Here is a 24,312-nt window from a genome sequence, read left to right as displayed (position 1 = left end):
ATTGAGGTCTCAAGTGACTTGCTAAAAGCAAGTTCAGAGCCTGGCTTTGAATCTAGATACTGACTCTACTCCATTTTCTATATCATCAGGAAATCTTTCCTTCAATGAATACATTTTATAAATATAAATATAAAAAATCTATATAACTTCAATTAACTATTTCCTATGATTTTTCATGAAAAGAAGATGAATGAAAATTACAGCTGATGAGATTGAAACTTTAGTGAGGAATAATGTATCACAGTAATTTTGACATACTCTTTTTGAGTGACTAGCATCATGAATTAAGCAAAATATGCAAAAATATAAGTAATATATACCCCAGAAGAAAGTTTACATCTTTGTAAAGTTAGAGTGTAAAGAAAACTTCAAAGAAAGGCAAAGATATTTGGGGCAACAACATACCCGGTTATTTTTTTCTGATGCTAAAGGATCTGTCATCCAAGCTCCAAATCGAGTTCCAGATGTCTTGACTGTAATAGGACCTGTGATTTTCATCAACTTGCCACATGCTGAAATGAGAAAAAAGCATAAGTACATTTCATAGACATGGAACTATTCACACTCGCACACAGAATAGGAAAAAAGAAAAGAAAATGTCCAGGTTTAATCATGAGTTTTTCATAGAGATATCATATATGACAAACACATGGAGCTTTTAGATGGGGAGTTTACATTTTACCATTTTGGTCCTTGGACATTTATATTTTCTTTGCTCAAGGGGTTATAGTTGACTTTAGACTGAGAAGACTTGAAAGTAATTTATTGTACTTTCTGAGTAAATAAAAGAGACAGTTCAGCAGCTGTTCTCTTCTGATGTGCTTGATTCAAAAAGTATTCTTCAATAAAGAACATTTCTTTCCTATTCCTTCCCATTCCATTAACCACTGACCATTACTATAAAAGGTCATAACTGTAATTTTCAGTTAGAAAATATGTATTTCCTGAGAAAAGCATCCCTGAAATACAATTCCATGCAAATTCGTTTCTACGGTACCTGAAATAGGCATTAGATTTTTGTAATATAAAGAAGTATAAACAGAATAGTACAGAATAAGCAAGAAAACTCTCAAAGTTCAAGACTTCTGATTTTATAGAGTGCATCACTGCATACTGATTGGATTGCCAGGAGATGCTGAAAGGTAAAAATGTAATGACTTGGCTGGAACCATATACTACCTTCCAGGAAGAAATTCAAGGAAGAAGTCTATGCTTCAAAAATACTGAAGTCTAAGGAAAATAAATGAAAACAAAACAAATCCAAAATATTTATTGTGAGACTAAAGAAATTATTTTAATAAAACCTGTAGTGAGTATATTTATTCAGTGGTATGTGGCAGTAAATGTTGACTTTTCAAAACTGTCCAAAGATTGCCCATAACTCAGGCAATTTAAGATGTGCCATTTCTCTTTTAATCTCCTTTATCATCTTATCTGCATCTGGCCTCTTTATTTCTTTCTTGTTTTCCACTCCTTTCACCAAATAATGCTGCTTTCTTCTTCATTACTATAGCAAGAAGCTTACATAGTTATCACAACTTGAGAAGTGAAATGATCAGATTCTAAAAACAAAGGAAGGGAATTACTTTACTTAGCATGATATTATATATCATGATGTGCATTTTTCTAGCATTGTTTTCCCAAAAGGTAGTAATTCTTCAGTCTTATGTAAAAGTGTTATATATCTTTCCTGATTCACACACATGCACACATATACATGTAGAGTAGGAACAAAGGATAACATTTAGATATAATTATGAGTTTTTCATGAAACAAATGAAACATTAATATGAGGAATTCAAAGTGTAATGCTTTGAGCCTTGGGCATTTATATTTCATTTGCTCAACGGGTTACAAAGTTCGGTTTGGGTTGGTGTAGATTTTACTCTCATTGTTTTCCCGAAAGAATCAGTTTCTTACTGGGAGAATCTTAAGTTGTGCGATGTAGAAATGTTATTTTTTTGACATATTACTTTTGTCACAGTTGATGAATTTAGTCTTTTCTAGTAACACAAAATAACTGAATTGAAATTCTAAAAAAGTACTCATTATTCTAAGGAAATAACTACTTATGTTGGCATCTTTTAAAAATCATTTTTTTTCTAGTTTCCTTGAATCTGATATACTAATTTAGAGATTCTATAACACCTGACCATTTCTTCCTCAGAACTTTCCTAAGACTGCATTTTTCTTATCATTTATTGTAAACACTGCTGAGACTTCTTGGCAGATCACTGCTGGGTAGGCTGAGCAAGCTTGAAATAGCTGTTTGCTCACAGCACAAGTTGATTGTCTAAATTGTTAACTATAGCTGCCAGTTCTGCAAAATACCTAAAATCCTACTGATTTTTTATGTTTATATAACTGGTTGATACTTGCTTGACTCATCTCACTGTGTTCCATTCCCCAAAACACACACACACACACACACACACACACACACACACACACCACTGCTAGTGATGAATCACCTCCATACTTATCTTCTACATCCCAGTTTCACTCAGATTTTCCTCCCTGTCACAAAGGTTTGATTTCTTGACAAAGATCTGGCTCCATAGCAATAGGCAATTTAAATCACTTTATGACCATTAAAAGATACTATATAGAGCCAAATTTTTATACCTATAATTTGAAATTTTTCTATCTGAAGCATTTATGTACATACTTAATCTGTGTGAGAAAGCATATGTTCTGTATTTTTTATTTTTTTTGGATGTCTTGGCACTGTACATTTTATATAATAGCTAATATATGTTGAAATGAGTTGAATTAAGTGTTAATTATTGAGTTATTAATAATGATAATAATGGCTGGCATTTATATAGTCCTCTAAGGTTTGCAAGGTGCTTCATGTATATTATCTTATATGTAGCTCTACAATAATCCTTTGAGTTAGGTATTATTATTATTTTCAGTAAAATTTATTATATTTTTAAAATTAAAAGCCTCCTCTCTCTTTCTCTGTCTCTCTCTCTCCTTTTTGAATATTTTTCTTGAAAATTTTGTACAGATAATTTCCTTGTAAATTTTAATAGATAAAATATAAATGTTAAAATGGAATTCTAAGAAGCTGCCAATGGTTCACTCATATTTAATCAATGGATAAAGGAATTTCCTTCAGATGTGCTGTACAGAAAGTACTTATTTCTTTTTTAACTAATGAGTCAGAAGTCTGCAGCTCTTGCATTTGTTCTATTCTATTTAAATAGTCCAGGCTACCTACAATTCTTCAGGATCCATATCTCAGATAGAGACAGAACCTAGAGCCAAGTCTAGAGCCAAAGACAAAATATCCTCAGTCATTACTGTTTTGAAGGCTATTGGGATATGTAAATCAGATTAGATTGCAAAGTCTGTCCCTCAGCTTGTATCCAAAGCCTTATAACATGGTAGACAGAAACTAGTGACATAGCTTTCAAGGTCCCTGGATCATCTCCTTATCATAATAAAATTAGCATAATATTTCTGTTAAGAACTCTATAAATAATTATTTATTTTGGACGGAGAATAATTTACTGGCTATAGGGAAGTTCTTGATGAGGGAACTCTTTCTTGCAATGAAACTAGATACCTTTTTTTTTTTTTTTTTGCAATTTCTAGTATTAGAGAGTTGGCCAGAGTACAAAGTAATTAATTCCCCCCCCCCCCCCCCCCAGGGCCATATCTCCAACCTGTGATATACTTGAACTCTGGTTTTCCTTTCTCTGAGACTGACCCATTATCACTGAGCAACTCTACTTTTCATAATGGCAACTTAACAAATGCTTATCCAAAATGAAGTTTAAAGGAATGATGGTTAGGGCCAGGAAGCAGAACTTTAGCTCCGGCAATCTGTAGTCATATTTTAAACTTTATTGTTGTTGTTCAGTTATTTCAGTCATTGCTGACTTTGTGACTCTGGAATTTTCTTATAAAGATACTAGACTGGTTATCATTTTCTTTTTTAGCTCATTTTACAGATAAGAACCCTGTGACAAACAGGGTTAACTGACATGTCTAGGGTTATACAACTGGTGTGTGTCTGAGAACCAGATCTGAATTCAGGAAGATGAGCTTTCCCTAACTCCAGGTCTAGCACTATATCCACTGTGCCACCTAGTTGCTCTTCAAGCTTGATTACTTCTGTTTTCTCTGTTTTCTCTTCAGTTTCCTTATAAAAGTTCTTTTAGAAAAATTTTAATTCTGCCTTCCCACCCTATGCATATCCATTGAAAGAACTTGGGAGGGGCAGCCAGGTGGCGCAGTGGTTAGAGCATCAGCCCTGAAGTCAGGAGGTCCTGAGTTCAAAACTGATCTCAGACACAACGCCTGGCTGTGTGACTCTGGGCAAGTCACTTAACCCCAATTGCCTGAGCAAACAAAACAAACAAACAAACAAAAAAAAAAGGACCAAAAAAAAAAAAAAAAGAGCTCAGAAAAAACTTGGGAGACTAAAACTAGAGAAGAGAGGATTCAGAATAGAAAAATATATTTGTCTTAAAATATTTAAGGGTATTCTCATGAAAGGAAAAAAACTTATGTTGATTGGCTAGAAAGCAGATGGCTAGAACTAATGGATAAAAGCCTCAGAGAGACTGTTTCTGATTCTGTATATAGATGAACTTTTCAATAGTAAATGTTGTTCTAAAATGCAAGGTGCTGTCTTAAAGGTGGTGACATTCCTCTTAGGAAAGGTCTTCTAGCAGAGATTATTAAATGTAATTAAAAAAACAAAGATCTACTATAATTTTTAGTTTTAGGATCAGCCAAGGAAACCACTTATATGTTACTTTTCTTTCTTTTTTATGTATAATTTTGCTAAATTACTTTAAAATATTTATAGAATCACAGAATCTTGAATTTGTAAGGGAAATTAAAGGAAATATAGTCCCAATGTGTCCAAGGATGATCTCCTCTACAATATTTCCCAAAAGTGGCCATTCCATTTCCAATTGAACAAGTTCAATGAATAGGAAATCATTACTCTCTCTTGTAGCTCATGCTAATTTTGGGCTGTACTTATTGTCTGGAATTTTTTAAAATATTGAGATCAAGCTTAAACTTTCCTTTTTGACATTTCTATCCATCATTCCTAGTTCTGTCTTCTGGAGTCATGCAGAATAAGTCTAATCTCACTTTTTTAGATGTTATTTACAAGGTGTTGAAAGCAATTATCATGTCCCTCTCCAAATATTATCTTCTTCATCTTATAATCTCTACTTAATTCATATAAATATCATAAGACATGATATCCTATTCATGTACTATCTTGGATAAATTAAGCATATGTTCATATTTTTATCACCACCACTATCATCATCATTTATCATCCTAAACATATGTTGAGTACTTCCTCATTTTCAGACACTACTGGACACCATGGATCCAGAGAAGCCAAATTTATTTTCTTATCATATCATATGGCATATGAGGCATTTATTTTCAAACAAAGTCAAGGCTAAGTGTCCAGTGAACGATTTAGGGATGGATCTGAGATCATATAAAAGAACCACAATATACTTGAGACTTTGATAATATTTGATTCAGAAGTGGAAAGGGTCTTTGAGATTATCTAATTCAGTCTTCATTTTACACATGAAGAAATTGAGATCTAAGAAACTTAGCTAAATCTATACAGGTAATAAATAGTAGGGCCAGGCTTTAGACCTGAATTCTCTGATTTACATCCAGAGGTATTTCCATTGTACCTTAATCATAAAGTCCTAGAATAAAGAGCAGAAGAAGATTCTCACATTTTAAAGATTTTTTGCAAAACAAAAACTTTTGCCTTACATTGTTGGCTAAAAGAGGAACTAAATTTTCCTTCTTTAATTTGAGGATTTTCTAAATTTTCTTTCCTTGACTATATTGGCTAACTCTGGTCTTTTGCTTCATTTTTTGATTTTTATATGTCTTCCTCCTCCTGAGACTTTGAGGAATTCGATTAGAATGGCTGGACTTTGTCTAGTATCAGGTAACTTGGCAAGACAGATTGGAGCCCCATAGTAGGAAAGAAGGAATAGATTCCATAAAAATAGAATAGATAGAAAACCTGTATTTCCAAACCTCTTTAGTTTTAAAAAGTATTTGTGAAGTTTTGAACATTTATTACATATTTCTTTTTCTGACTCAGAAATGACAATAAATGTATTATTTGAAAACAAGATTATTGTTTGTCTTATTCACAAGAATAAGATCATTACCATATATAACATTTAGGTCATTTACTATATTTGATTACTGGCTACAAATAGAAATGATAGGATTACAAATCAGACCACTAAGCATAAGCCTTTTTAATTTCTAATAATTCTCTAATTATTAATTATTACTTATATTCCTATTAAATATTGATTCTCATGAACCTCTATGTAAATGGAAGTATTTTGGGATTCACTAGATGGCACCAAACCATTGCCCTAGTACAATACTGTGCCATGCAAGTTATTGGAGAGATTTAAAAAAGTGAAATAGAAAGCTTAAGAGTCACAGTCACATCTTTTACACACACACACACACACACACACACACACACACACTTACATATCAGAAGGGGAACCAGAACCAAAAATTTTAATTATTGTGTTTTAGCTACATTTTGAAAAAAAAAATTAAGTAATTATAGTGTTAGTTTGAAAAAAAAAACTTATACTGTTGAATTAATCATAATTCTTCTATTCAGCTCAGCCCATCCATCGCAATAAGCTGGCCACTTAAAGAATCACAGTGACAATATAGTTAGAGTTCAAAAGAACCACAAATATTAATTAGCTTTCCTCTATGTTTTAAAGGTGAGGAAAATGAGTCTTACACAGTTTAAAGCATTCATCCAAGATCACAAAGTAGAAAGATATAGAGGTAAGAATTAAATCTAGGTTTCTGTCTCCAAATCTGTCATTCTGTATATTCCATTATGTGCCTTCTTATGTTCTCTTTTTAGGGCCAATAGGGAATACTGCTAAAGTATTTATTTTATGTTTTCCCCCAAAATCTTTAATTTAATAACACAAATGAACAAGATTTTTATGTTTTTAACTGAATGCCATCATCACTAAGAAGATGTTAAGTACATAATACAAATATCATATTTCTCTTTCATATGAGGAAACTATAGTTTAGAACAATTCAGTGACATAGCTACTAAGAATTGGATCTGGGATTTGAACCCTTACTCCAAGTGCAGTACAAATGCCACTCATCTTCAGTGAATCTCAATAAAAATCAATACAATTCTGGCTTTTAAATTTACGACCAGGGTGATTTTGGCCAAGTGGAGGTGAATTGTTCTACTTCCCCATCTCTACCTATTGGCCTCCTTGAATTACTTTAAGTTCTTTCTAAAATCTCTCTTCTACAGGAAAGCTTTCCCAAACACTCTTAATTCCAATTTCTTCCCTCTCAATTATTTGCTATTTTTTATGTATATAGTTTGTTTGTATATTTGCTTTTGTATTGTCTCCTCCATTAGATGGTGATATCCTTGAGAGTATCAACTGAGCTTTTCTTTTTCACAAGTATCCTCAGTGCTTACCAGAGTACCTACTACACAGCTGGTACTTAATAAGTGCTTATTGATTGACAATAATATTGTCATATGGTTCTAACAATATTAAACTCTCTGAGGACTCTTGGTTATAGAGTACAAATTATGGATGAAACAGATGATGTGTAGAAACCCACTTGTATTTTTTATATATCCTATCTCTGTGTTTCTGGGAGATACCTAACAGTATACAGCATTCCAGCTGGTATCTACCAAGTTAATTGAGTCTCCTTTGGTTATCTGCCCACTGAGTAGCAAAATAGGTTACAAAATGCATATATTATAAATTGTTCAAGTTATTTCTTACCACTGGGACCATGAATATAGCATGGAACAAAAGTTAACATCTCTATGTATTTAAACAGGGTCATTCTCCCATTTCTTGAAGGTATATATTTAGTTTCTTACATTGTTATCTATACTCTCCACATTGTAATGTTTTCTCTTTTGTCAAGGAAGGGATTCATTTGGTTAATAGTTATTGGGAAGATGCTTTCCAACTCTAGTCTCTTGGGACATGCACAGCTGTTTTCTGAAATTATACAAGTACATATTTATATTTGACTATGTTTTGCATCCTATACGTATGTTCTATACCTAGAGGGTGTTCAGTACATGCTTTAGAACTGACATACAGAGTAAGTCATGTGAAGAGAAATATTTGAGTAGTTCTACTTCCTTTTTTATAAAGCAGATATGACTTGAATCAAATGCTAATGGACTCTATTAACCTTATGACTATATAATTATAGGATATAAAGATCCAACTGAAACACTGCCCTAAGAAAAAATGTAAAATTCTTACCTTTTATATTTAAAACCCTTCACAATGTGAATCACATCTCCTTTTCTGATGTATTTTATAGTGTTCCCTTTCATACACTTTGTATTCCAGTCACATTGGCCTACTAATGACTGAATAGATTGACTTTATGACTAATCATCAAGCTTTTGCAAAGGCTAGGCTCTGAATTTACAACCTACTCTCTTTTTGCCTTCTTCTCTTAAAATCCTTAATTTTCTTCAAAGTTTAGTTGAGATGTTACTGAGATCTTTCTGATTTTCCTTAGTTGCTAGTACTCTTTTATTTCTTTTATTCCATTTTCTGTGTATTTTTTATGTTGCCAAAAAAATTGCTGGTGACATGTTGAGTAAGAAATACTACTTGGATGGTCTGTGCATTTCACTGAACCTTTACAGTATCGAGACAACACAAATAAGGACTTCATCATGCTTTGTGATAACTTTATGGGGGATATGGAAAAAGAATTACAGAGGATAGAGAGTCATGGATAAATTATAATCATTACCAAAGAAAACATTTACTTCACTGGAACCACAACATCCTATATAAAAGGTCTAGAGGTTAAAAGGACTTTAGAGGCACTTGAATCTTTGGATCATAGATGTTAAATGGTTTGGGATCCTTAATCGAGAGTTGGAAAGTCTCTCAGTTACTGGAGCTCAATTTAAAAGTTTTGGAAACTGAGAAAGAGAGAGGTTTACTGACTTTCTCAGTGTGGCAAAGATAGTAATGTTAAAAGTGAGATTTGAATATAGTTTTATGGATTCCAGAACTCTTATTTGTATTCAAATTCAAATTGAGCACTGCATTCTCTATTTTCTCCATGAGGAAGAATGAAAGCTTCATAAAGGCAAGGATCATTTCATTTTTCTTTTTATGTCCTCAGTACCTGGCAGAATGCTTGCCACCCAATGGATGCTTAATCAGTGGTTGAATTATTGAACTGAAGAGCCTCAATTCCAATAATAATCAAAACAACTTGGAATTGGTGACTATACAGGCTATTCCTTTCATATCTAAATTCCAAATGTACCTACTAAAATACCAGGGCACAGGCATGGGGAGAGAGATACATTCTCTTGAGCCTATGATGCTGAGAGGTGTGCCAGATAAATAAACAAATAAACAAGAGGCAGGATTTCCAGCCCAATAAGGCTAGATTATTCCAAAATAAAATGTTAGAATTCAGTCCTATTCTCACACTAAAATGCGAGACTCTCACTCTAACATCACACTAACTCTCACATAGCTCCTTCTAAATTTCAGGATCTTTCTAGGTTAGAGCATTCTATTGTCTGCCACACTGTTTTAGGAGAGTCCATCTGTCCATAACAGATGCCTAGACTGTAAATAGTGGGAGGGGCTGTGGGCTAGAATTTATGATATGAATCCAGGAAACAAACAATGAACTCATTCCCAGAACCTGGAGCCTTATATTGGTGACAACAAATCCATGGGAGGCAAAAAGAGGTTCTTATAAGGTAAATCAACAAGGACAGAGCCAATATGGACCAAAAATCTGCACTAGTATTATCTGAAAATATAACCAGATATCTTAGCCGGTAATAATTTTATGATAATATCTACAACATTGGATAGGGACTTGTTCACAGTAGGCACTCTATGTAGTTTTCTAAAAAATTATTTATTTGAACTGAGTCTTCCCTTTCCCTCTTAGTTTGATGCCAGTTACATTGGAACAAAAACAAAAAGATCCAAACTAAGTGGTAGGCATAGGTCGTCTCAGGACATTTTCCTGTGCTTCAAAAGGGAAGATGATTTAAATCTATTTAGCTAGCATTGAAAGGTAGAATTGAGAACAAAGGTCAGATGTTATAAAGAGGTGGTTTTTAAGATTTTAACATGATGTAAAGATAAACTCCCTAATGATTAGATCTAAAAATAATTAAAACAAAGTTCTTTATCACTGAAGATCTTCAAATTGAGACTGAATGAATTTGTTCTTGATTTTATAGAATGGGATGGCTATTTAGTCAACTAGAAAACTTTTGAGGCTCCTTCTAATCCTTAACTTAAGTGGATTTTTCCTTTTTTTAAACCTGAATCTGTGATCTTATTGGTGTAGAAAAACCATGGTGAGGAGTCTCCCAGGACCAATGCAATTTTGGTACTGGATTTTCAGTTTTTAGCCTTAGAGAGAGGTACTGAATAGTTAACGGATGTCTTTAAATGGAGATGGAACAAAAACTAACATTTCTATGTGTTTGAACAGGGACAATCTCCCATTCCTGGAAGACATCTAATTAGCTTCTTACACTATTATCTATACTCTGAGTATTGCAGTGTTTTCTCTTTTGGCAGAAAAGGTATTTATTTGTTTGGAGGTTAATGTGAAGATGCATTCCAAATCTAGTTTTTGGGACATGCACAGTGTTTCACATAGCCATATGTCAGAGGCAGAACAGAGGGGAAACAACACTCATCTTAGAGACAGAGAATCAGGCCTCAAATCTTATCACTGACCCCCAATACTTATGGGATTTGGGGCAAGTCCTTTAATATTTTTGTGTCTGTTTCCTTATTTGTAAAATGTGGGGATTGTAATAAATATCTTTAAAGGTTCTTTCTATTTACATCTATTAACTCAAGTCTTCTCATGTCTGAGGCTGTCATGATGACTCTTAAATTTTTCTTCATTCCAGCCAAAGATAGCATAACCTATGAAGTAACCCAAACTATTCTTATTATGAAAGCAGAATATAACAAGGAGTTGTTTAATTTAAATAAAAGTGACAAAGACACAATGTTCTCATGTTTTTTCCAACCACATTATTTCTAGTGAAAATGAAGTGGATAGCATATTTACATGCCTATATGTAGATAAAGATATCTATACACACACATATATATGTACATGTACTTGTACTTATACATATATGTGTATGTATATGTATGCATGTATATGATGCATAAATGTGGCAATTGCTCCCTTATCTCTGTAAACAACAATTATGAGAAGGCATCCACATAGGCTTTCCCTTCAGAATGATGGCCACTGATGAATTGGATGACTTTTTGCTACTAGCTTAGGGTTTAGCTTTATATTTTTCATTTCAGTGATGTTATTTCTCATGATTTATGAGGGAAATTATGTTTTTAAATGGCTTTGATAGAAAGTGTTATTCTTTGATTACCGTAGTAGATGTCAGCATAAAGTAAAGCATTCAGATTTCATTCCATTAGTGAGATAAGAGTAGAATATATGTAACATCTCAGGAATAGACGATTCTGCAATTGTCTCCTTCTATGGTAACACTACATTTCATTTACAAAATAATTTGCCTAATCTTTATCAATGTGGTGTTATGGATGCTTCCTTGGATTTAAAATCAGGAAGATCTGGGTTTGAAATTTCTTCAGATATTAACTAGTTGTATGACCCTGAGAAAACCATGTTTTTCCCCTAGGTCTAATATCCTCATCATCAAAATAAAGTTATCAGACTTGATGAAATCTTGATGAGAAGACAAAGATCAAAATTTGTCTTCTTATAACTACAAACCACAAATTTGTTAAAGTTGAAATTATATATATTTGAAACTGCCATCTAACCTTTAAGAGGAATATTTCTATACAGATTAAGCAAGGGCATTAAAAAAAAAATCCACATTTAGTAGGTAAAAGGTGTCCTGTTCATGTTTATTAGGATCAGTAGAAGGGATTGGGGAAAAGAAGATTCATAGGGAACATGGCAACTGTTATCAAATATTTTAAATTTTGTCATATGGAAAAATGATTAGACATATTTTGCTTAACTGCGGAGGTAGTAGAGTGCTGGACCGGAGTCAGGAAGACTCATCTTTTTGAGTCTAAATCTGGCCTCAGACATTCCATAGCTTTGTTATCCGGAAAAAAAATCAATTAACCTGTTTGCTTCGATTTTCTCATCTGTAAAATGACCTGGAGAAGGGAATGGCAATTCAACTCCAGTATCTTTGCCAAGAAAATCCATGATAGGGTAGGAAGAGTTAACATTACTGAAAATAACTGAAAACAACAAAAAAGGGACGAATAAAATAGGAGGAAGTTGCAAAGAGGCAAATTTTGAGGGCAGATTTGAAATTAGGTTTTCCTGACTCCAGACCCAGCACTTTATCAATTGCCCCATGTATTTTTTCCAAACTTTTACTACTTTCTTCTGCTCACTCCCTGTTCTAACACATAATCTTACCCTACTCAAGGGAAACATTTTTCTGAAGTTAATGAGGAACCAAGTGCTCCCTGGAGTATCTTCTATGTGCAAGCATTCTTTTTTTCTTAACAATATAGAGTTAGTTCCTGAAAGAGCTTCACCTTCCTTCCCATTTCAGTTCATGGCCAATTGCTCATTTTATATCTGTATTGTAGACATGAATCCCAGGAGGACCTAAGTGAAATCACCAACTCATAAAGTTTATGAAGTAGTAGATATAGATACCAACAAAATTCAAGCCATATCCTACCATAGAAGAGAGCAATGATTTTGCAGTCAACTCATGGACAAATAGTATGAATTCTATCTATGAATCAGGAATATTGTCTTTGGCTTTTATCTGCCAAAAGACAGATTTTGGCAGGTGGATTTTAACCATTGACACCATCATTCTGCAGAATACTGAATATACTTTGGTGGAGTTTTGCCCACTGCTATTTTCCAGAAACTTCTAGGATATTGTCCTTGATTCTCCATGTGGTAGCTTTCCCACTATTTTAGTAACCTTATAGCCAAAGGGTCATTGGTCATATCTATGATATTCTTTTCCATTTACAAGGCTATTAGAGAGACCATCCAGTAGTAACAGTTTCTGCTTTATTTGTGGAATCATTAAACTTGAATCCTGGCACTAACATTTTCAATCTGTGTGATTACTTATCTGAACCTTGGTTTTCTCTTTAATAAAGGAATATCATATAATTATAGAATCTGAGGGGGAATAGATCTCAAAAGCCACCTAGCCCAATCCCTTCATTTTATAAATTAGGACAGTAGGATTCAGGGAGGATAGATGATTTGCAAAATCATAGTAATATATATATGATTTTAATTCAGACCTCTGGGTCAATGCTCTTTTTCCTGTGTACATTGATATTTTCACTCTTTACCTCCCAGAGAGCTGTGAAGAAAGCATTTTCTAAAGCTTAAATCACTGCATACATTTATTATAGCTATATTATTAAAGATATTTAGAGATGAAAGAGACTTTAAAAATTATATAATGGAAGCATGAATCTTCACCTTATTCTATATTTAGTTGTATTTCTGATTTTATGATTTTTATCTTACTAAAATGGTACCAAGTTTCACAGGAAGTCAGTCATTTTAAAATCAAATGTCTTTAAGTAATATTGAATACTTAATTCATTTTAGAAATTTACTTCCAGAGGAGCATTGTTATATTGGAAGATGCCTGGGAGAAGATAATTTAGATGGTGAAGAACCTTAAGTTAATGTTCACGTGGCCATTTGAAGACCTTGGGTAATTTAGGCTGGAGAAGAGAAAGCTTAGAATGGATAAAGCATCTTTTCAGGAATTTGTACACTCATTTGCTTAGCTCCTCTAGGCAGAACTAAGAAGTTTTTGGAAGCTACAGAGAGATAGATACATTTAGGTTTTATGACAGAATAAAATTCTGAAGTATTAAAGTTATCCAAGTGGCTTCTGGGGTAAGTAATGAGCTCTCTCTCTCTCTCTCTGAAGGTCATGAGAAATGGGATCACTGCTTCCCTAGTGAGACAAGAAACTCACTTTATATTGGCTAATGAGACAAATATTAGAGATATGCATCTTTGTGGAGTATGCTGATTGCAATGGTTATTGAATCTAATCTTGTGTCTTAGTATCTCCCAAATATCTTTATCAACTAGTTGACCAGGGACATGAGAAATCATCTTGCCAAGGTCAATCAATCCATATGTATCAGAGACAATATTTGAACTCAAGACTTTCTCACATAGAGGCTGGATTTCTATCCACTGCTCCAGGATGACTCTTATGACACATTTGAGAACAAATAATGGAATATCATTCTGTTATTAAAAGTAAAACCAAACCATTTGCTTTTGGAAATATATTCAAATCAAAAGGATTCTGGAATAGCTGGGTAGTACAGTAGATAGAGAACTGACCCTGAAGAAGAAAGATTAGAATTCAAATCAGACTTCAAACAAGTAATAGCTTTGTGATCCTGCGCATGATATTTAACCCTGACTTCCTCAAAAAAAAAAAAAATTCAAAGGATTTTCTTTTCCAATCATATAGCCTCTGCTTGCGCTGAGTAAATTATTTTTATCATCTCAATACATGAGATTAAGAAGGCTTGCTTGGGAACAGCTAGTTGGTATAGTGGATAGAGCATCAGCTCTGAAGTCAATAAGGCCTGAGTTCAAATTTGGTCCCAGACACTTAACAGTTCCTGGCTGTGTGACCTTGGGCAAGTCACTTAACCCCAATTGCCTCAGCAACAACAACAACAACAAAAAGGCTTGATTGGCTTCTAAGAACAACTGTCTTCAATATAACAAAAGCAAAAGATTAGTTTTTAGTAAAGATAAATATACAACTCAGAAAAGTAAATAACATCATTTAACTTACTTAGTTTCTTCATGCAGTCTCGAAGTCTGGTTTCTAAGCTGAGTACTCTCTGATGCAGTTCCTCATAGTCATAGGCCCCAATTTCTTCCTGAATTCCTGTGAGGACTGCAGACAGATTCCTAATTTCCTCTTTGAACTGGGTGATTAACTTGGCATCCGTTTTGTACTGTTCCAGGACTGGGATCAAGGGCAAGAGCTCATCCATCTTTTCTTTTAACTCCTGTGAAAAGCAGCCAATTGTTCCTGAGAGCAGTTTAAAACAGATCACACAGCTAAATCCCTTTAATATGATACTTAAGGGTGATTATTGGAATGGCTTCAGAATTTCTTATTGATTTTAAATAGAAATTGGTATTTAGGGAAAAATGTAAGTGACCCCAGTATTATCCGCCATCAATCCAATTATCCCAGTATTGCAGTATAAGAAGCCTCTATTTTGTTTTTGAAATAAGGTAAAATAAAAGTTTTTTGAAAATAAACTAATCTTTAGCAGAAATAGAAAAAATGTGGTGGTAGAAATTAAGGGTTTATATATTAGTCCAAATGTTTCTTTTGTTTTTGTTTTTTTCATGGTTTGTTAAATGAAGGCTGTGAGATAGCATAGTGAAGTAGCTAAAGGGTGGGCTTTGGAAACAGCAAGATCAGGATTGAAGATTTGCTCCTATCAACGACTAGGTATGTAACACTAGTCAAGTCACTGAACTGTTTAGTACCCCCAGGAAGCTTTTTAAATTGCGTGCGTGTGTGTGTGTGTGTGTGTGTGTGTGTGTGTGTGTGTGTGTGTATCCGAGAAACACATTTCTATACCAAGGATTTTTCACACTGATGAAAGTATAGGTAGGGACTGGGCCAAACATTTCTCATTCATTTAAAAAAAAAAGGCAAAATACCTACAACAAAAACCCAAATCAAAGTTCTTTCATTCTTGTTTTTCTTTGAATTTATGATTTGGGAAGACATTTGGCATAAAGTATTCCTAAATGCAAAAATATTTCTTCCCCTCCCAATCATATTTTTGATAGAATTAGTTGTGTGACCACAGGCAAAACACTTAACAGCAAATTAGACAATTTTCTAAAGATTATAAGTTACAGTACAATTTCCCTCCCCAAATACTTATTCCTTTCTCCAGGTTGCTCCTTATTTTGTCACAAAATCTTACTCGACTCTGGGGAAGTTTTATGAAGTTATTGAACACCCACATTCTTCCTGGATTATTCCCTGTGCACAAGCAGTTATTATTGTTTGTATTATTATTAACAATTTAAAAGTAATTCCTAAAGCCACTTCACCATCTTTCTCATTTTAATGCTTGAACTATTCAGTGTATTTTTCTGTTACAGATAAGAATTCTAGGAGGATTTAAATTGTACAAGTCATGAGTTATTAGTCATGACTAGTTCCTGATGAAGATATCAACAAAACCTAATAGAAGAGAGAAATGGTTCTATAGTCAACTTGTGACTCAATGCTTGTAGAATGTTACAAATTATGCCTTTATTCTAAGAACATCTCTTTTACTCATTGGATCTAAAATACTGATATCCTCATTTCCTAAGGGACCCAGAAAGCTTTGGTAGAGCATTTGGAAAGGAGAAAAGGAAGGAGTGAATGAGAGAAACAGAGAGAAACAGAGACAGAGAGACAGAGATAGAGAGAAACAGAGACAGAGAAACGCGTATAGGAGGGGGAAAGCGGGGGGAGGGGAGGGAGAGGAGGGGAATTGGGGGGGAGAGAACAAAAGAAAAAGGAAGGAAGGAAGAGAAAAAATAAGGAAAAGGAAGAAAAATGGAAGAAGACAAAAGAAAGAAACAAAGAAAGAACTGTTTTTTGTACTCATTTGAATTACTTGGAATAAATCTCCCCCCATAACATGGAGAATTGAGAATTAAGTGCATTTAAAATAAGTGCTTGCCCATGTGAGATTAAATTAACTCTTTCAGAACATTTGTTTACTACTATGTTTAATGGATATTATTTTAGCCAATTGAGCACTCTGCACTTTAAAAATGTTGATTTGCCTTCCTATATCAAGATACTTTTTTGGTGAAAAAACTTCACTCCCTTTGCTATATTGCAAGGGTCAGTCCCAATGAATTCTCTCAACAAATATTTATTAAGGGTTGTCTTTGTGTCAGGCAATTTATTATACTCTGAAGTACAAAGTTAATTATGAATTAGTCACTGCTCTTAAAATGCTTATATTCTACTGGGGAGAGGAGTTGAAGAGATGAACATGTATATGATTAAGTGCATATAAAGTATGCACAGTAAATAGAAAGGTATCTTTTTTTGGGGGGGGCATAGGAGTAGTGAGAGCAAAGCATTGTTTATTAGAAGGATCTAGAAAGACCTCATATAAAAGCACACACTTGAGCTGAACGTTGAAGGAAGTTTAGGTTTCTAAAAGGTGTAGGTATAACAGCATTGTGTGTAGAACAGCCTATGCAAAAATGTGGTAGTGGACCATAGAAACGTTGTATTTTGGACAGCATTTTAGAAGGCCAGCCTTTTTGGTAGATTGGCTGTGTGATGTGAAAATAGTGAGAAATTACTCCAGGAAAATAGGTAGAAATCAGATAATGAAAGATTTAAAATGTGAAATAGAGGTATTTGTATTTTTATCATGGAGAAAATGGAGAACTTCATAATACCATAATTTTTCAATGGCATTCTTGGAGAAAGAAAAGCAGAGTAAGTCTTTGCTTTCATGAGACTCCACCTTTCCCCCCCTAACTTTCAAAAAGTGGGTGGTTGTCAGTTTTCATACAATCTAACAGTTTCAACTCGTCTTACGTTTAATGCAGAATGATATCATTTGGGGCAATAAATTTCCATTTTTATAATCAATTGAGAATAATCCATAGGTGCCATCAGATTGCACATTGTACAGCTAGCTAATTTAAGCAGTAGAAAATTGCATTTTTAAATTACATTTAGAAACTGTTATTACAATAAATGCACTAAAATAGCAAGAGATCCCATTGCTATCCTGATTTATGGATTGATGTTCCTTGTGGGGAAATTTCCACTTACTCTATAGGCTTAGAAATTCTTGAATTTAGGGCATGTGTGCAAAATGCAAGGGAGGAGGGAGTCTGCATCATAGTGAGATCTCTCAAAAAATCAGAGTTAAAGGGCCTGGAATACAGAGCTAGCCTCATTTGGAAATACATTTGCTAGTTAGAGCATCATGTCATACCTAAAGGATAGCAAGATTGTCCATTATGATTTTAATAAAAATACTTCTGTTAGTATCATTCAGTCCATATCATAAACACTACCAGGAAGACAGTATTGTTCTTGTAATGTGAAAATGTAATGTGAACTCTAAGGAAGGTAGGGTCCTGGTGATAACATGTCACAGTTTCAACAATTCAGTTTCTTTCTGAAAGAAAACAGTGTGTTTGTATTATTTTGACCTTTTAAATACTCCATTATTTGATCGCTATCAATACATTTTCCAGCTCTGGAAACTTCTCAGAGAGTTCAATGAGAACAAAATCGAATATTAAAAAGGTTGAAATAAAACAACACAGAGCTGGGCTTAATGACTTATGCTGGACTTTGCCTTCCTGGAATTTTGCTATTCTGATGACAGGTGCTATATGAATGACTAATCTATAATTGTGTAGCAGAAACCCTCCTGCCTAAAAATAATGACTACTTGAATGGGCAAGGGTACAATTTTTCAAATTTAAGTTTAGTAGCACAAATCCCATTAGTCTTTTTGATGAGTTGAAAGTAGTGTGCAAAATATTGTCCACATCAACTAATTGGAAAAATAAATTCATTTTGCTTTAAAAGTATTTTCAAAAGCAATGTTTTTTTTTTCCCTTCATAATTTAATCAGGAGATACAGGAACATGGTGATAAATGTTTAATAATTAACTCTCAAAAAAAACAAAAAAAAAAAAAAACAAAAAAACCTTGTACCCACAATATACTTTAAAGTTTCAATTGCATTGCTAACATTTTTTTCCCATCATTTTCTTATCTGGACAATCAATACAATACTAAATCAAGCACAATTTTTGTAACTTTTCCCAAATATTCATATTTAAAATTCCCTCGATAAAAATGTCCCCATGGAGATGATTCACTGGTCAGAATACTGAACCTGAATCAGGAAATCTTGAGTTCAAATCTGGTCTCACACACTTACTAACTATGTGAAACTGGGCAAGTCACTTATCCTCTATAAACCTTAATCCTCTGGAGAAGGAAATGACAAACCATTTCAGTATCTTTGCTTAGAAAATCCCATCTACAGCCACAAAGAGTGAGATCCAATTGAACAACAATGAATGCTCACTTAAAATTTGACAATTGATTCTCATAAGCCAATTCAAACTTGCTTTAACACATCTGAAGGGACAACCTGTCTTTTTCTTTCAAATACATCACCAGAGTCAGGATGACAAATTGAACAGACAATTCCCCTTGGAACCAAGGAAGACCTTGTTTAAGGGCCTGTTTGTAACACAAAGAAGCTGTATGATCCTGCAGAAATCAATCAGCCCATCATTTCTCTAGGAAGTTATGGAGTATCATAGAATTGGAGCTTTGAAAAGGAACTTAGTGCTTATCTGCTTTAACCCAACCTTGAAAGATTCTTCTTCTCTAAAATATCGGATAAAGTGGTCATCTAGCACCTGCTTTATAACTCCCAGGATGGGGATATATCTGCTGATTGAGGGAGTCCATGGCATTTTTGGACAGATTGAATTAGTAGGATGATATTTCAAAATGGAGTCTACATTAACCTCTTTTCAACTTCAACCCATTTTTCCCGCTCCTATTTTTGAGTCAAGCAGAATTAATTCTAACCTTTCCTCTGTATTGCAATCTTTCAAATGCTTGGAGATAGTTAGCATGACCTCTTAGAAGCTTCTTTCCTTTGACCTGAGTGTCTTTAGTTCTTTCACCCATTCTTTATATGATATCACCTCAAAGCCCTTTGCAATTCTGGTTCTTACCCTCTGGACAATTGAGGCTTATCAATATCCTCTTTACACCACCTTTTCTAGAACTGAACACAGTACTCCAGATGAAGAAATGACGAAGGTGGAACATAATGGAACCTCTCTATTCCTGGAAGTTCTGCCCCACTTAATACAGTCCCAAAGCACATTAGCTGGGGTTTTTTGATTATTGTTTGTTTTAGTTTTAGGGTTTTTTTTTTTTTTTTGGTTGTTGTTGCTACATTTGTTTTTAAACATGTACAGATCTGTATTGATAGAGCTCCAGGTAACTTTTATTCTGCAACATTCTTTCATTCCAATACTAACCATGTTTGACAAAGTATGTGACACATAGTAAAGACTTTTTCTATACTAACAAAGTCACAGATCATGTTTAGAGATCTAGAGTTGGAAGGACCTTAGGAGCCTATCAATTTAATAGTAAGTGGAGAGTTAGAATTGAATTCATTTATCCACTGAGGGTGTTACAGAGAAAGCCACAAAGAGTGTCAAGATTTGAACTTAGATCCTGGTCTTCAGTCCCACTTTCCACTGTATTGCACTACTATGCTCAAATAAAGCCAAACCAAAAAAGAAGACATTTTTCCAAATTTATAATTTTATCAGGCTGAGAAAGATCCATGTCACTGAAACTAGTTCATAGAGAAGAACGCTGGGACTTATCAAGAGATTAATTGAGTTGCCCATATTCTGTGTTAGGATATTTTACAGACATGATTTGAACCCATATTGTCTTAACTACCTTAATATCTTATATTTGTTCTGTCGGATTCCATTATTCACTATTATAGTGCAATCCATTAAAGACATTCAAAGTCCACAAATCATCTCATGTGTTCCAAAGACGATTCCTTTATTTTTTTTTTTAGGGGATCCTATTCTATATTTTGGAATTTTTAAAATATCTGTCATGAGAGAAAGTTTTGTATAGTAGAAAGCACCAGCCAGCAAGGTCAGGTGAATGGTATTCAAGTGACAACCATGCCATTCACCAATTATTTGACCTTGAATAAATTTGTTAAACTCTCTCTCAAGGTCTCTGTAAACAAGGGCATTCTCAAGAGTCTCTCTGCAGAACATTGGAATCGACACAGAAAATACTGATAAAAGACTGCCAGCATGAAGTGCCTTGGCAAAGAAGGAACCACACCCTATGAAGAAAGCAAAATTGCAGTAGCTCTAAAGAAAAGGCAGAGGTAAAAATTTAAACGTCTGCATTTCTAAGGTTCATGTGAACAATCTATGCCCCACTTGTGGCAGAGCATTCTCAACTCATATTGGTCTGAATAGCCACATTCAAACACAATGTGACTTAACTCCAATAGAGTAATGTCGTTTTGGTTCTTTTCAAGAATGAAGGAAAACAACCAACCAACCAACCAACCAACCATCCAGCTACACTCTCTATTCTTCTTTTATCTCATTTATAAAATGAGAGGATTATGATAGGTGATCTTTATAGTTTCAGCTTCTATGATTTTCTATGATGTGGAAACTCTAGATTTATAAAGTTGTTTTGCTTTATAATATCAACATGCAATCAAGTCAGTCATCAGAAGTGCCTACTATGTGCTGGCCACTGTGTCAGACAAAGTACTGACATGAAAGGTCATCTGGGAATAAAAGTTACTTCAAGCTTTTCTTTTGAGTTATTGCATGGCATTAGATCAATGTCTGGTCCTGCAGTCAGAAACACCTAGTTCAAACTCTGTCTCTGATAACACTGTTTGCATGATTAGAGGCAAATGCTAGATGTCTCAGTGTCACAGCCTGGTCTCAATGACTAAAAGCTCCATGAATGCCGATCTCTATTGGTGAAGGTAGTTTCCACAATGGGTTTTCCCCACACAAGGAATCACAGATTCCCATTTAAAAAAAATGTATATATATGGGGTACACTGGTGTCAGCTGAAACTATCTTGGGAGATTGTTAAATGTGAATATTTTTACCTTAGATGTTGGCAAACACTACACATCAGCACTCGATTTATTATTTTGTTGAATGTCTAGACTTGAGAAAGTGAAGAAGAAAGTATTAATGATGTGAATAAGAGCAGGTTGTATATAATTTTCCCCTTAGAAACCGTTGTTTGACATTTATCAGCATTCTACTAAATCTTAGTGAAAATGAAATTTAGTCAATTATTGTTTTTGACTATTCTAAATACTGTATATGGTCAATGCTTATTTGTGGGTCTAAATGATGTTTTCAGCATCAATATCATTCTCTCAAAGAGTGAATTTTTTTCCTTTTTGTGTTTTTTAAGTCATTTTAAAGGTATTCAAAGAATGACAGAGAAATTAATAGAATGTACATAATGTTCTAATATTCTCTTACTTTCTCATTTCCCTATGTCTCTGTTTCTTTCTCTTTCATTTTCCCTTTGCTCTGTCATCCTTTCTTTCAGGGTCTCATTTTATCCTCCTCTTTCTCTCTCCACTTCTTTTGCTTTCTCTCTCTGTCTCTTTGTTTCTGCCTCAGAATTTTTAGACAGTGTTTGGGATTCACGTTAGAAACAGATGTAATTCTTTGTTGTGTGCATGACTGTTTGTTTTATTTAGCATTGAGAATTAACACTGAAAATCACATTCTCAATTTATACAAGAAATTTTCAATAGATATGTTTTTCACTGAACCAGAAATTTCCCAGAAAAATCTATGTTTGCTAACCCTGTGACTCATAAATATCTTTGTTGTTCAGAAAGTTGTCTGCATTCTTAGTTTAGTTACAAAACTCCTGTCCATGTGCAGGCACATCAATAGAAAGGATTGGCAAAAAGAAGATTTAGGGGAACATGGAAGCTACCATGAAATACTTGTAAGATTGTCATAAAAAAGTGCTTCAGCTGGAAACAGAATTGGGGACTACACTGGAAAGAGGAAAATTGACAATCTCTGAAACATCCCTTCTTTCACCAAAAAATGATGAGGAACATATTTTTCCTGTTATTTTGAAAGGATATTTTCTGGGAAATTAATATGTTGAAAGCATTCCTTAAATCTTTTTGATCCATAAAGGAAGTGAGGCAACACTAAGTTCTTCAACAGGAAGCTTCTCTCAAAATGATTTCAAAAGCCAATGAGGGAGAGAAGGCTGCTTCAAGTGGAACTGCAACATTCTGACAACCCAGAATAATATTTGCACTGAAGGCTTCCATTGTGGTAGAATATAATACCAGGGGCCTCACAATGTAACAGCAAGATATCAGTCTTGGAAGTGGGACTTCATTGAAAGGTTAGTTACCCTTCAAGGAGAAGATCGATCAACAGTGTGTGTTATTACCACTTCACAAATGATTTAAAATGCAGTGCTATGAAAAGATTTAATCAATTTCTATTGGCATGGGTGTCTGGTTGTTTTTTCCCTTTATGATTAACTAAAAGGCCTCATTTAAAGGAGAAATATTTTATTCTTGGGAGGCATTGTCAGTGGACAAAGGGTTGTACTTTTTTTTTTTTTCTATGAATGGAAAACAAACAAACAACAATGAAAAAAAAAAACATTTACCAAAAATAATGGTTGTTCATTAGTTATGGTAATGCTCAAAATGATAGTTCCTTAATTTAAAAAAATACATTTTCAAAGACTCCTTAATGGTTCTAATGAGATGTTCCAACATGTTCTAGTGACTGCTTTCCTTTTATGTATCTTAATAAATAATAGCTATTACTGAGGCTATTTTCTTTTGTTAGAGTTTTGCTTTGAGATTGGCATATGGAGTCAGGGGACATGTTTTAAATTTCCAAATTTGCTATTATCTTGTTCCATGATTTTAGACAGTTCATGTAATCTATCTAAGTCTTGATCCCTTATTTGTAGAATTGGTTTAGTGGATTTTATATAAATATATCTATAACTATACCTATATATATCTCCTACTGCTATTGTTATTTATTCATTTTTTGTTATTGGCTAGACTCAGAGGAGAAAACAAATAATTCTAGTGTTAATTGTCTCCTCATATCAAAGTATGGATTCAATCTACAAAATCTTTAAAGAATAGTTATCTATCATCTGCTCAATGACTTCTGAGACAAAATCATGATTTACCAAGAAAATTTAATCAATTTTTGGACTATTTATAATTGTGAGTATGTTTTTCTTACATTGGGTCAGAATATGGCTCTACAATTTGACCCATTGAACTCTGCTTCCTAGTAATAAATAGAAGAGTGAAAGAAGTTAATTCTCTCTACTACATGGCAACTGATTAGACATATAAAGATGTTCTGATGTCCTTCTAAAACTTCACTTTTCAGACTAAATATTCCCTGATCCCTTAAGCTATTCTCATGTGGCAAAATGGTCTTCATAATGTCTAGATGTTCTTTTTCTAACATGCCCTCACTTGTCTTTGCTGAAGCAAAGTCAGAAGAACTGGACATAATAAAAATATGTACAC

The 24,312-nt window shown here is 33.9% G+C and overlaps 1 protein-coding gene across 2 annotated transcripts in view; it reads right to left on the bottom strand.

Moving 5' to 3' along the window:
* OLFM3 (olfactomedin 3) overlaps nt 1–24,312 on the bottom strand; it is a 256,710-nt gene that overhangs the window by 2,826 nt on the left and 229,572 nt on the right. For both annotated transcript variants that reach the window (XM_051993225.1, XM_051993224.1), the window contains exons 4-5: nt 14,924–15,143; nt 406–512 (exon numbers count right to left, since the gene is read on the bottom strand). In XM_051993225.1, the coding sequence (XP_051849185.1) occupies nt 406–512; nt 14,924–15,143 (327 nt within the window). The remainder of the gene's footprint in view (nt 1–405; nt 513–14,923; nt 15,144–24,312) is intronic.

The sequence above is a fragment of the Antechinus flavipes genome, chromosome 4 (assembly GCF_016432865.1).
Source record: "Antechinus flavipes isolate AdamAnt ecotype Samford, QLD, Australia chromosome 4, AdamAnt_v2, whole genome shotgun sequence".
Classification (NCBI taxonomy): Eukaryota; Metazoa; Chordata; class Mammalia; order Dasyuromorphia; family Dasyuridae; genus Antechinus; species Antechinus flavipes.
The sequence above is the reverse complement of the archived record's forward strand: the minus strand, read 5'-3'. Positions and strand labels throughout refer to the sequence as shown.